General features: G+C 35.2%; 1 protein-coding gene across 1 annotated transcript in view; it reads left to right on the forward strand.

Annotated features, from left to right (window-relative positions):
• Positions 1-5425: 5425 nt before the first annotated feature.
• LOC306884096 (KH domain-containing, RNA-binding, signal transduction-associated protein 2) overlaps positions 5426-15546 on the forward strand; it is a 55487-nt gene continuing 45366 nt past the window's right edge. Inside the window, exon 1 of the mRNA XM_079439758.1 lies at positions 5426-5709. Within this exon, the coding sequence (XP_079295884.1) occupies positions 5619-5709 (91 nt within the window). The 5' untranslated portion in view covers positions 5426-5618. The remainder of the gene's footprint in view (positions 5710-15546) is intronic.

Consider the following 15546-nt stretch of genomic DNA (forward strand, 5'->3'; position numbering starts at 1 on the left):
TACTATTTTTCTTTTTCTCAGTAGTGGTCCTCAAAAGACAGGACACGTCCAGCATTGTTTACAAGTAGCCCGAGGAGCAATAAAATGAGTTAATCTTAATTGATCATGGAGAGCTCCCTCAGTAGAATAGGCAAACTGCAATAACGGCTGATATTAGGCTGCCCTGTGGGTCAAAAAAAGCTATTTCAATTAGTAATGTAAGGTCTTTTATATCCACTTTTTTTGCCCAGAGGCTCTTATTAAACTTTCTTTTACAAGGGAGCTCACAGTGGAAATTATTGTTGATGACAAAGGGTTTAGGCTTGTCAGAGTACTGCAGACTCACTATTTAACCCTGCTGGCTGCGTGGACTCTATGGCCAGGGGCAGTGGCAGCCATTATCTGCTCTGGCCTTTACCATCATAAGCCTAATTTAGATACGCTGTCCTAACATTGCCTTAACACATTTTGCTTTAATGCTGACCTTTATGAATCATAATATTTCAATGAACAGTAACGAACAGCTGTGCGCCCACCACTCGCACATTCTGCTGCTCAATATAGGCCTACTTTATATATTCTACTGTAATTATATTCAAACCAGTGGAAACAGTACCTCTGGGCCTGAAAATCCTGAAAACAAGGTTTTGCAAAAATAGAATGGATATCGATGGATAAACAGTGTTTGAATGTGTTCAATTAAAATAACAGTTCACGCAAAAGTGAAAGTAGCTGAAAATACTTACCCTCTCAAGCTTTCCAAAATGTAGTAGTTTGTTTCTTCATCAGAACAGATTTGGAAAATATAACAGTACATCACTTCCTCTGCAGTGAATGGGTGCCGTCAGAATGAGAGTTCAAACAGCTGATAAAAGCATCACAATAATCCACATGATTCCAGACCGTCTATTAACATGTATGAAGCAAAAAGTTGTGTGTTTGTAATAAACCCATTATTATTATAATTATGAGTTTTAACCATCATTTCTGGCCAAAAATAAACTAGGACCTGAAAACTGCATTCAAAAATCCATCTATTTAAAATGAATCATAATTAGTAAATATTCCTATACATAGACTGTACACCTGCTTACCCAAATCACAAGTCTGCTATCACTTTTTGATTATATAAGTGGTTAAATGTTTAAGTAGTTTAAAATTTTAATGTGCCCATCATTAGTTATTCATTAGTTTCACATCATGTATTAGTATTTATTTGTAGTTACTAGAATGTTAATATTGTGTTGCTTATTTGTTCCTGTGTTATACAATTATTCATAGATGATGCAAGAACAGTCTAAATTGTGACCAAAAATGTATTTAACTTGTAACTAAATTGTTACTAAATAATATTTTTAGCTTATTGGTCTTGTGTCATTAGATTGTCATGATATCTAACATGAAAATAGGATTTTATGAAATGTGTTTGGCTGCATTATTTCCCATTAAGGTTATTTAATGTCTCCTAACCTCAGTCTATGATTTTAATTGGCAACACAATTTTGTACAACAGAATGTACTACAGACTAAGACAGTCGGTACCAGCCTATGCTGTTTATAGCATCGTCTCAATAGCTCTCTCCACCTGTCAGGGTAGAATGGATTGCTTTGTGTGAAACAGAGAGTTTGTAAAAATAAATAAATACATCAATCTCAAGCGAAGAAGCAGGAGGTTGATGTGACACAAGGGCCTGAGATGCCATGTGAACCCTTAGTCCTCAACTTGAGCAAAACTTAATATCCCATTACCCCATTTCCTCCCCTCTCCTAATTTCTCTCTCAATAGTGCTGGTTAATAATTCACACTGTGGGCTATTGCTTTTCCACAATCGGAGACTCTGCTAAAATAACAAAGCTATTGTCCCTGAGCTGATTGCATTTGCGCAAAGTTTTTGAAACATGCCAAAAAAAGTGCTTCATTAAAGTGCAGCTCAGTACTTTGAAAATGTTGCATACTACTAAACGTTATTTGTTTTTAATAGTTGTTAGGGAACTTGCTCTGAGGTGTAAAGTCAATGTACTTTAGCACTACTTATTATTTTAACGAAGTAATAAAGATTGATTATTCCTAACACATGGTGCTGTTACAGCCTTGTAATTCATCATGTATTTTCCCTGCATTTTTAAAAAAAGTCTAATTATCCTTCAGTGCTTGATGTGCCATCAATCCAGAATAAATGACTGGATCTTCTGAATGTTTTTTTAAGAAAAAAAAAAAAAAAACCTGCCAGAAAAACAGATTTAATGTTTGACAGTTATATTTTGAATATTAAAGACTTTCTCTAAAGTTTTCATGACAGATGTTTTTATATGTTCTTTTAAAAAATTTTTTATGAATGTTAATATTTGTAAAATTCATCACTTTTCTAATTAAACACTGTCCAATTTAGTATTAATGTGACAGCAGGAAACAAAAACAAATTACAAACAACAAATCTGTGCTGGCCAGAATTTGTTTTGTGCTTTGAATTATTGGCTGCCCACAACACGAAACCATTGAACTTTAAGCGACAATTAAAAACCAAAATGATCAGTTTCCTATTCAGATTTGATAAATTTACATATGTGTAGTGAGTTGCTGCTCATTTAATGTAAAATCTGGGACCTGAAGCAAAACCAACTAAGAAGCACTGGCCTAATCTGATCCTGTTGTGTTATTTTTGGCCACTAGAGTGCTGCAGAAAGCCATTCTTACAGGGCAATAAATTATGCCAAGCTGTTAAGTATAACTACAGAGGCTTCAGAAGTTCAATATTGCGGCAATTTATTTATTTCTAAAGTGTCTGGTCTGAATACAAATATGGTAAAGGAACTGATCGATGGTGTGATGTTGGATAACTTTGGAACAAATACCAAAATATCACCATAAATATTCATCCACTGATTTTTTCTCTCACCGATATGAAAATAAAAACTTATATCTCAAACAATGAGACGACAAAAGCCACAAATTAGGCTAAGTGAGAGACTTTTGATGAATCGCAGTCTTTTGATGAAGCAATAAAAGATGTTTTTCACCTTGTAGAGATGAGACAAAAGAAGCGTATATCATAGCAACTGATAGCTTTTGCCTTTCAGAAGGATTTCATTATGTTGAGTGGTGAGTGATGTATAGAAGGTGTTGATCCTCCACAAACCCTTATTTCTTTTTCCTTAATCCCTTCCCATTCACCACCCTCAGAAATCAATATAGAAACCCCAAATCCATTTGATTATCCTATTGCCAAACTGATTCCGACCAGAGTGTTGAAGCGTAAAATACAACATGGACCTGTCAGCTAAACCTGAATCAGAAGTCACTCAGAAAATTAAGATGTTCTAAAGTAAGAACCCAAAGCATCTGCAAGTATTTTTGTCATTTTAAATTAAAGTGATGGTTAGAAATCTACTGAAGTTAGTATTACTTATCAACATTTTAATAGTGGACTTTTTCTAGTTTAATTTTCTTTTTGATTAAATTCTATTAAACATTGAATGCAAACCAGCTTTATATACTGTAGATAGCTTGTATGGCTTGTTTTGGGACATATACTTTATACAATTTTTTGCATACTGTATATAAAAAGGTTTTATCAAATGCAGTAGCATGCTTTCTATTTTTGTATACTCTTGTTTTCATAACCCTCTTTTTATATTATAGAATATTCTGGATTCACATGAGATTTTTTTGATGATTTACTTTTTGATTACTTGTGTCAAATGGTTTTTCATTTGTAACATTACCATGCAACACTGTCTGTGAGGACCAGTATTCTGTAATTATGTTCATAGTTCACAGGCAGACAGTAAATATGACACTTGGGGTGCAGATGTTTGCCAACAGCACTGTAATCCATTCAGTTATTAATTAGGCAAGCTGGTCCTGTCCCTCTTCCTCCTTTCACTGCCTCTCTCTCTCGCTCTCTCTGTCTTCTCTCCCCTTCTCCTCTGTGGCTATCTTTCCTTCCCCCTCATATGTGCTTAGCTGCTTGGCTAAGTGTTAGTGTGTGTGTTTGCGAGTGTTTGCACTATCTGTGACTGTCTGTCACAACAGCTTAATCCATCTTGGCAAACTGAGGCAAATGGGAAATCCACTGATTAGTATTCATGGCCGTTACCAAATTTCCCTTCCAACTCTGCTGTCTGCAGTGGAAAACTTACACTTGTCCTGAATATCTGTCATTGCACCGTTCCAATTAACAAAATCATTTTACTGCTATATTTTCAATGTTGTTTCCAGCTATAAAGTCCTTTATCCATAATATTGCTTTCTCCAGTAAAAAAATCATCTTGTTTGAATCAGGAGAGAAATATGCACAGAACAAGCAAAAACAGTAAAAAATATTTCCAAACAAATATATTGGTGGATTTTGATGTGAGAGGACAACAGGGGATGGACTTTTGTCACTGGAGGAAGCGTTATTGTGGATTGTGGATTTGTAGGTTGGTATTTTGACCAGAAGCGATGGTTTAAAGTTAAAATGCCATCATGATCGATTTGTTTCTTACAAAACATACATCTTTTCACTTTTCAGGACGCTAAGTTGTGTAAGTTACTTGTGGATTCTTGCGATGATTTTATCAGCTGTTTGGACTCTCATTCTGACGGCACCCATTCACTGTATGCAGAGGATCCACTGGTGAGCAAGTGATGTAACGCAACATTTTTCCAAATCTGTTCCAATGAAACATTCATCTACATCTTGGATGATCAGAGGGTGATTAAAAAATTATATTTGGGTTAACTATTCCTTTAAGGGGCCTATTCATTTTAGGGGCAGTCGTGGTCTAATGGATAGAGAGGTGTAACCCAAAGGTGGCGGGTTCGAGTCTCAGGTCCGGCAGGGATTGTAGGTGGGGGGAGTGAATGTCCAGGACTCTCTCCACCCTCAACACCACAACTGAGGTGAGACCCTTGAGCAAGGCACCGAACCACCAAATGCTCCCCGGACGCCGCAGCAATATGGCTGCCCACTGCTCCAGGTGTGTGTTCACTGTGTGTGTGTGTTTGTTCACTACTCACTGCTGTGTGTGTGTGCACTTGGATGGGTTAAATGCTGAGCACAAATTCCGAGTATGGGTCGCCATACTTGGCCACACGTCATGTCCTTTTCCTTTTTTCCCCTTTCTTTAAAGCATATGAAGAATACCATTATTTCATGTTGGATTCAGTATCCAATTATACGTGCTTAATAATACTCTTACAACAATGCATTTGTTGTCTGATGTCTTTCCAAAGCAAATGTGCAAAGGAAATCCAAGGTTACCTGTCAGAGAGTGCAAAACTATAGATTTGCATAGAAGATTAGGTGTTCAGAACCATGGACAGGGGTCACAGATCAGCAGTGGGAATGTCCCCTGTTCAATCCTATAGACAATATCTGACATTTGCATGCAGTTTGCTCTCTGCCATGACCAATCCAGATATATATGGGCGGAGTGAAAGTACAGATTCGGAGTCTGAGGTGGGAGGTTTTACATGAGATACTCGAGGAGATGGATACACTGCATTGATATCTTCCACGTTGTGCGCGAAAACCACACGATCCCTCCCCGATATTACGCAGTCTATTTAAACGCAACATCCACACACCCATTCCATCACTCACCACTTTGGTCGTCTCACCTGCACTCGCGGTGTTCAGGAGAGGAATCCAGTGATGGATCAGGACAAGTACCTGCCAGAGCTCATTGCCGAGAAGGAGAGCTTGGACCCGTCGTTCGTCCACGCGATGCGCCTTCTCGCTGAAGGTAAATTATGATTTCTTCTGCCATCATTTTTAGGTTCGTATCTGTTTGGTGTGGCTTCGCTGCTGTACATTGTTTGTGCCGTTATCGCGAATACAATACTCATTAATCATGTTTAATTCAGATTAATGGATATCTGTTCTTGAAGCATGTAAGAAGGAAGCATGCGTGTCAGGCGTTATCATTTTTTATCATTTCAGGTGAGCATTTATTTAGTAAAACGAGGGAATTGTTCACAGGCGGGCTTGGTCTTTATACATAATTTTTGAAGCTATGTAAGGTTGTCTTTTCCAGTTATTGGGACTGTGCTTAACTTGGTTTTCATACAGCGCTCAAGTGACTTTTCAATAAGCAGTGAACGGAATTCAAAAAAGAAATTTGAAACGATAATAAAATATTTGGCGGCTGTTCATCAGTTCTTCCGAAAAAGTTCACGTGCGTCAACGACGTCGCTTAATCTAAGCACAGAAATTATTTCGAGTTATGGATCAGGCAAACTCATTCATATGGTGTGAAACCCATGAAGCCGATACTAAATATTTATGCATTTGATCTAATAAATTCAATTGATACATTTAACTCTCATTCTGTTTCATTTAATAACCAGTATGATAATTATATCATAAATAAGCTGAAGTCAGGTATTTCAAAGCAATTTCGGCTTTTTATAAAGAAATAAAATGTAAAATCATTAAATATAAAAGTAATTTCATTGCTTAATCTCGCTATGTTCGTCTATAGCTTATGTGATAGGCCCTATAGGTTATTTATCAAATATAGCTACAAGTCATGCACTTGCCTTACGCAGAGCCCAAATCTGATCGCAATGGAAACTGGCGAGCAGTATTCTGTTGTTATGGTTACCTACTTTTGTCTTCGATTTATATATATATATATATATATATATATATATATATATATATATATATATATATATATTTGTCGTATTTGGCTAGCTATGGCTAATTGCACTAAAAACCACGTTTTGCCATATGAACTTGTATAAAAAAGAATAATTTACAGACTATAGCCTATATATGCTGCTATATCTCTATTGATTATTATTCAGCACAGAGAGCCTAAATATTTCATTACCTACCCTAAGTGTTCATTTGTTTGAGGTCATAAGGACAACCTAACATTTTGCATATGATCTGAAGTTATTATAGTTGAGATAAGATAAAAGCAGTCCTTGACAACTCATCAGATAGTAAGCAGAGTAATTAAGAGGCAATTACGGCTATTACAAAGTACTCACACTGGCTCAGATTATCTCGAGTGTAGGGGAGCACAGTGGGGTGTGTGCTGTTGAATAAGCATGCATATAATTAAATGACAACAGTTGTGACTGGTCCAGGTCATCAGGAAATTGTAAACAGTAAACATATTTTTAATTGTAAATAATGTGCAACATTAATTACATTAAAACATAAGTCACTATATGCTGCTTCAGGTTGTTTTATAGAAGTGTTCTGAATGCTTGCATCTGGTTGCATACAGCTCATGTCATCTCATGTGTTGTCTTTATTCATTATGGTTAGATTCATTCTCGCATGATAGAAGCAAACAAACAAAAAACATTCCACAAGCAAATATAAAACTGTTTTATGTAAACAGGCCAGTAATTCCATCTGAAAGAGCGGGAAAACCGAAAGGCTGAGCTGATGATTCAGGTTCGGAAGAATTGGATCCTAAAACAGACTGTGCTTTTTCAAAAGAGAAAGTGTTACCAGGGTTTTCTGATGGTAACAAATGTGTCTGGTAAAAACCACTTTATGCGCCCCAAAATAATTAGTCACAATCTTAAAACCAAATCAAGATAACACAGTTCTCCACAAAAGGGATAATAAGTCATTTGTATGCTATCTTTCAAATAAACTAAATTGGCCATGGTTATGAAAGTCTGCATATAGCTTATGTTACCATTATTCAGTCTGAATATTTTGCCTCTGCACAAAAAGGCTTATTGAACTGGAATTAATGGTAATTAGTGGCAGTCTACTTACTCTCCTGTGGGTCATTTTTAATCTAAGTAGACACCTACTGTCTTAAAAGACTTCATTTTTAGTGCTTCCCCCCAAGACATGTAGGAAAAAGTTTGCGTTTCACATTCATATTTCAATGTTATATAATTACATTATTATAAAATATGCAATTTATTAATAAATAATGAAAGAAATAAAAATGTTATACTTAATTATCCTTAGTAGCACATTATGAAGAATGTATCAATAGTGGCAAAAATAAAAAAAACTTGTGGTTCGTAAAAATTTCATGCTGAGCCACTGGTACCCTGCCAAGTGTTTATTTACCCAAGCACATATTTTATTTATTTCAGAATGTCGTATAATAGTCAGGCCTCTTGGTACTGCGTGTACCTTTAGGGCCAGTGAACAGTACACCCGATTTAAACCTGGATAGGAAATGACTCTGGCCCATGTTCAGGGAACACTTTGATATGTGCTCTCTTGTTAAAGATTTAAAACTCTGCACTGTTAACTTTGCTGTGCATTTTGGGATATTAAGGGAATTTAAATCAAATGCTTTCACTCTCAGAGTTTCTGGGTTTAAGGAGAGTTCAGGCAAGGAGTCTCCCACAGCTTAGTTATTTTGGTACAAATTTTGTCACTCCCTTTAAGAGGGAAGTGATTAATATTACAACGGCGATCAATACAAGCGTAACTTATCCTAAACACCAGGCGGCCTGGAAACAACTGACGACTAAGCACTTCAGCTAATGGCCCGTGCCTGCTGTGTAACTCTAATGTCTAGACCTCTCTGAAACTGCACCATTCCAGTGCACTGTGAAAGAACTTGCACAAATCATTAGAATTGCTAATTTTAGGATTAATGTGAAAAAAGTGATACTTATCATGACATATTTTACTGCAGCAAAGCAATGGCCAGAGGATCATTTATCTTGTTTTTCTTTTGTTCTTTTTTTTCTTCTTCTCAGAGCCATACGAAATGAGATGATTTTTGATAATCTGCTCAACGTTTGGCTGTTTTCCAAGAGATCATTTGTACAGTTCATAATTTTTAAGTTCATGAATATCATGACATAGAGTACAATTGAACTTATACACAAATGTAATAGAAATAATATTACATTTCCATAAAGGATATGACATATATTGTCATATATAAAAGTAAAAACGTATGAAACCTATTAGAAATTGGAACAATTTCTTATAGTAGCATGTATATCTAGCTTATACAAGTATGTTTATATATGTGTAAAACATTTTTCTTCCTAAAACCAATCAATATTTTGTTGATATTACAATAAGTAGTATAATATAAAATAAATAATATAAAACTAGTAGTATAGGCCTAATATAATATCATTTAAAAGTAAATATAAAAAATAGACATGTATTTAAAAAAAATTACAAAAACATATATTGACGTACAGATATACAGTTGTGCTCATAAATTTACATGCCCCTTGCAGAATATGCAAAATGTTAATAATTTAACAAAATAAGAGGGATCATGAAAATGACATGTAATTGTTTATTTAATAATGTCCTGAATAAGCTATTTAACATAAAGGATGTTTATATATTCTCCACAAGATAAAATAATAACTGAATTTATAAAAATGACCCCGTTCAAAAGGGAATCTTAATACTGTGTGTTGTTTCCTGGATGATCCACAACTGTTTTTATATTTCGTGGTAGTTGTTTATGAGTCCCTCGTTGGTCTTGATCAGTTCAGTATATATATGTTTATATATACTCCACAAGACCAAATAATAACTGAATTAATTAAAAAATTACCCCATTCAATATGAATAAATGAGTCCCTCATTGGTCTTGAGCAGTTCAACTGCCTGCTGTTCTTCAGAAAAATCCTCCAGCTCCTGCACATTCTTTGGTTATCCAACATTTTCAGCATATTTGAACCCTTTCCAACAGTGACCATATGATTTTGTGATCCATCTTTTCAGGACAATTGGGGGACTCATACATAACTATTATATAACGTGAAAAAATTTACTGATGCTCAAGAAGCCAACACAATGCATTAAGAGCTGGGGGGGGGGTAAATTTTTTTAATTGGATGATCAGGGTAAATTGTACTTATTTTGTCTCCTGGGAAACATTTAAGTATTTATGTAGCTTCTTAACTGCAGTACCAAATGAAAAAAAAAAAAAAAGGATCTTTAAACAAAATTAGAAAAATTTACACATCATCATCCTGTTCAAAAGTATACACCCCATTCCTCCCCCTCCCTTAATGCATCGTGTTGCCTTCTTGAGCATCAGTAAATGTTCCACCTTTTGTAATAGCTGTGTATGAGGCCTCAATTGCCCTCAAGATGGATCTCAAAATCATACTGTCACTGTTGGAAAGGGTTCAAATATGCAGAAGATGCCGGAAAACCAAAGAATGTGCAGGAGCTGGAGGATTTTTCTGAAGAACAGCAGGCAGTTGAACTGCTCAAGACCAACGAGGGACTCATTTATTCATATTGAATATGGTAATGTTTTAATTAATTCAGTTATTATTTGGTCTTGTGGAGTATATATAAACATCTGTTATGTGAAGAGAGTACAGGAGAGTACTAAATAAATATAACATGCAATTTTCATGATCCCTCTTATTTTGTTAAAATTGTTAACATATTTGCATATTCTGCAAGGGGTATGTAATCTTATGAGTACAACTATATATATATATATAAATATATATATATATATGTATATATACTGTATTTGAAAATGAAATGATATATCACCTTATAGGTAGCATATGTGGTAATATCACTCTTGATATAAGACAATATTTCATATATTACATTTCTGTATTGATATTAGCAAAAATGTGTTGACAGGTTTGTCTCAGAAAAGATAGGGGAATTTGGCTGAAAGAGACTGTTTAAAGTTTATTCATCTTCTCCGTCCAGATGCTTTGATTTTCAGGTGAGACAGTCCACTTCAGAGAACCACCAACCTGGAATAAGCTGTTCCTCATGGGGGAACAAAGAGGATGCTTCACTTTCCAGTCTGTCATTTTGATCTTGTAAAGCACATTGCTGAATTGCTTTTATAGAGGTGACTTGATGCAAACTACTTACTTTAGAAAAGGACAGACTGCTATTGCATCCACTTTAGAGTCTATTTTTCTAAAATGAGCCTTCTTTGCCTCATATGGATGAAAAGTAAGGCAACAAAAAAATCTGCTTAGCAGCAACATTTTTGGAGGTGGTGGTGTTAAAAGATGAGGTAGGATTTTGTTGAAATGTTTCCTCCCAGATGAACTGAGATGAAAATGAATCATTTAAATGAAAGTGCTCTTATATTATTAAAACAGCTGGTCTTTCATTTCTGGTCAGATGTTTGGGGCAAACGGTGAAAAGCGGCAGACAAAACATTTTTTTAATAAGAGAATTTAATAATATTTGATTTTGCTTTTACAGTATATCTATTATATCACACTTAACAGTTGTGATTAATTTGTGGTTTAAATAACAGCAATATATGACCTCCCAAGGATTGCTGTGCCTGATGGGAAAATTCTACCACTACAACCTTAATTATAGAACAGCATGAGTGTCATATTTCAGTAATCAATCACCCTTCACTATTATAACCAAGGATGTAATGTCTGGAGAAAGCTTTATGTCAGTATTCCTGTTCATCTCAATGGCAGTTGCTCAGCTGACGCAACACCTAGTACTAGATCTGAAATTAGGTTTTTGCTCAACAAGGATACATGCTTTTAAGAGCCCTCAAAAAGTATCTGCTAATAAAACTACTATAATACAATAAATTTTGTCTAATTTTCTGAGAATACACTTTTATTTTTCAGTTTCCATCAATTGAGAAACATGCTTTTTTATTACCAGATAGTGTAGTTACAACATTGCCCAGCAGGGGCTAATGGGATCTTGCTAACCAGCAGTTTGTAAACCATTCTTTTCTTCCGAGAGACTCATAACCCATTGCTTTAAATTACACAGTGCGCTTAAAATGGATTTTCTAGTTATGTCTAAGGTTTAATACACACATCTTTCAGATTCTACACAGGTCATATGCTTCCAGATGTCTTAAATTAGTGCTAATGAATGCAGTTGATCAAATGTGTGATCTAGCAGTAACCTTGTCCTGACAAAACGAAATCATTAGGCCACAGAATGTGTCTCAAGATGGAATGAATGTTTAATGATATGTCTCCATTTTCATAAGCAGCCTTTTAACTTGATTTAGTTCTCCTGCAGTATGAATTTGACCTGCAGATTTCATAGTCACAGTCTTTGATAGACCAACTACCGCAGTCCTCTGGACATTAGTATGTAGAGTATGAGCTATTTAAAATGGGTATGTTGATAGGATCAGCTGTTCCTAACAGCTTCCCATTTGAAAACTTATCAAGCCACAGCTCTCTATCACAGAGTAATCATGTGCAGGCTAATAGGTTAATGCCAGCTACCTTAATATTTTGATAAATATGTTGATGTTGTTCCACAACTGAGATTGATAGATGGCTTGATACCCTATTCTAATAATATGGGACGTGCCAGGTCTCTTTTATGCTTTGGAGGCCACAGGAAGACCTCGTTTAGCTGTGAGCTACTAAAGGTGTGACTATTAGTTTTTTCCTTCCATACTGATGGAACAAATGATTCCAACCCACCAGCCAACTGTATATTTGCCCCCGGCGTCATGAATCTTTAGCATGTTGCCTTCCTTGAGTTAATGGCTGTGAAAAATGATACCTTTGTAGGCAGTATATTTAGGTAGGAATGCATATTTAGGTTCGAATGGGCTTGTCCTTGTGCTCCTGGAATAATTTATACATGTACAGATGTTACATTATACATCAACATTATACATGTGGCAGATGTTAATGTGCATTTTGGCTAAAGAACAAAATGGATACTGAATTAAGTGTGTGATTTCATTTTTAAATATGCGTCAGACAGGTGAAGCAAATGTGTGGGATCTAAAAGCTAGCTATCTCTCTGTCCCTTTGCTCTTCTCTATGCTCATCTGTAGCATCGTGTGAAAGGAGACCGAGCAGAGCTGGAGCAGAAATCATGTCGTCCTTTTAATGCATGACAGACACACTCTCAGTTCCTTATTCATGCATAATACGAGCCCCCCGGCAAAGTTCAATTAAGGAATCTTCTTATGATTGGGGGAGCCATTTAAAACATAATGGAGAAAAGAGATTTGCTAAAAAGCATGTCAGATTGATTTTAGGCATTTTTGTATTTTTGTCTGTATGTGTGTGTGTTAGTGAGCTGTCAATAGCTGAATGAACACAGTCCAACTGCACAGTCTGTTGAGGGCAGCCTGTAATGTGTGCATAAATTTTTAATAAACAAGTTTGAGGATTTTTGGGTTTCAAAGTGACAGTAATGAAACACAACTGTTTTCAACATTTATAATATAATACCAATTTAGTATATTAGGATTAGGAGTAATGGCTGCTGAAAATTCTGTTTTGCCATCACAGGAATAAATCACATTTTAAAATATATTAAAATGGAAGTTATTTTTGATCAAATAAATGCCTTGGTGAGCACAAAGGAGTTCATTCATTGTTGAATCATTATATTATAAAATCATATATAAGACTTTTTTTTTTTTTTTCAAAGGAAACCGATCTGCTAACTGCTGGGTGAAATTGAAAATTCTCTGATATTTTTAAAACATAATTGAAAGATAATTACATTTAAAAACCCCTTTGAAATATATTTACTGCCCTGATATGTTTAGCGTCACTCTAATTTTGTTATGGCACCCTCTGAAAGGTGCAAGAGCCAACTGTGCTGACATCTGTCCACCAACTATAGACCTGAGAGTATTCTTACCCACTTATTAGAAGTTCATAGAGGAGTGATGCAGAACATGCCATGCTCACTTTCATTGTAATTAGGAAGCAAGACAAGATGTTCTTTACTATGGAGGTTAAACATTAGCATTGAGTGTCTTTTCCTCCCCCTTAAGATACATCTAGGAAAAACCTTTTTCATTCACCCTGAATTGTTCAACCAACACATTTGTTGCAGGGATATGAATTATGGCTGCATATCCATAATGAATGCTTTATGTCAGCGGGAATGTCAGTGTATTTGACTTTAAAGCATCTTTTTGAAGGTCATACTTTTTTTAGTGTAGAAGATTACTGTTTTAATGGTTCGGTGTCTTAAGATGCACAACGTGCAAATATCACCTCTGACTAAACTATAAAAAATATCTACATTACCGCCGGGCCACTAAGGTTAATTAAGTAATATAAATTAGGGTGATGCACGATGAAAGGTGATGTATGATGGGGAAGGAAATGAAAAGAGAAGAGGTTTCTAATAGTAATGACTTGAGTAATATTTGTTGAGATAGAAATATATTAATATTCAGAAACTGAAATGAGTTTCTTAAACTCATCTGAAACTAATATTATGAGGCCTATTGTAAAATCATGATGTTGTAAATTGACACATTCAAACATAAAGTATAACATTTTAAATTGCTAAATATTACAGGCAGGTTTGCATTTGTTTCTTTCAAAAATAACAATGTTTCTCTTTCAATATGACATGTTTAGTGGATATTGTGCGTGTGCGTTCCTTATTGACTGCATTTTGCAGATACAAGAATGTAGATATTAATCAGAATTGTATCATATTTTGACCAATGTTAAATGTTAAATGTTAATGAACAATATGTACTCTTTCTCTGTGTTACCTGCACCCAGATCTCCCAGTTTATTTGTCAGCTAAAGTCTGCCGGATGATGCAAAGCCTACCTTTTTGGCAAAAGGGAACACTGTAATCCATTTTGTCCATTTTCTCTAGTCAGATAGCACCAATTATGGCACCTATTATATTAAAAATGTCTTTCTACTAACTACATAGACAGCCAAGTTTAGATAAAAAACATATCTTGCCTGCAGTGAATAATCCCTTTAAGTGTCACGCAAACTTGATTTCTTGACCAGATTAAACAGAATGTCTGATTTCTACAAATCTATGCAAAAATTATAATAAAAAATTTAACCAGAATATAAACCTTCATTTAAATTGATAAAGGTGGTCATTGCTCGCTGAAGTAGTAAAAAAGTTGTAAATCAGATTGAAAAAGATTTTCCTCGGGTACCGCAGGGCAACAATTCACAAGATGACGTAGCATAAGTGCTGCCAAAAAAAGTTTGTATTAAATCCTTTGTCTGTGTTCTTTGGATTGAAAGTGTCCAAATTGGGTTTTATTATAGATCAAGCATATCCTTCAAAGTGGGATTTATGTTATAAAATAGGAAAATGCAATCACAGAGGGCCTTGGCAGCTGAGATTGCCTCAGCTCTGTTAATTTTTGTTCTGGTGGATTACAAAGCTACTATTCCTGCATAGTTGACTTTTCTCAATGGGAAGGGTACTGTGATTATTACCCATGGTTCATAATATTGCTGAAGCAGAAACACAAGGCTGGTTTGAGCAATGCACAATTAGCTCAAACTTATTTTCATCTCTCATTTTTGGCAGTTGCCTCCTCCATATCCTGTGACTGAATCATCACCTTTATCTGTATTTAATCATTCTTAAACCTACACCTTTGTAACTTTATATATGTATGAGTGTGTCAGGAGAGTGCAAACCAATTTTTCCACTGATTATGTTACAGATTACAAAGAAATAGTGAACACAAAAAAACAAAACAAATGATTTTGGGTTGAAAAAATGTATTTTACAGAACAAAAGGGTGATTTACTTTTCTTTTTCATAGCCATATTATCCTAATGTGAGTGATTTTGAATTTCTGAGTTGCATAGGTCCCGATCAAGAGGTCAGATTGATGTGTTTTACTATGTGAATGTCATTTTCAGCTAAA

The sequence above is a fragment of the Barbus barbus genome (genome assembly GCF_936440315.1).
Source record: "Barbus barbus genome assembly, chromosome: 18".
Classification (NCBI taxonomy): domain Eukaryota; kingdom Metazoa; phylum Chordata; class Actinopteri; order Cypriniformes; family Cyprinidae; genus Barbus; species Barbus barbus.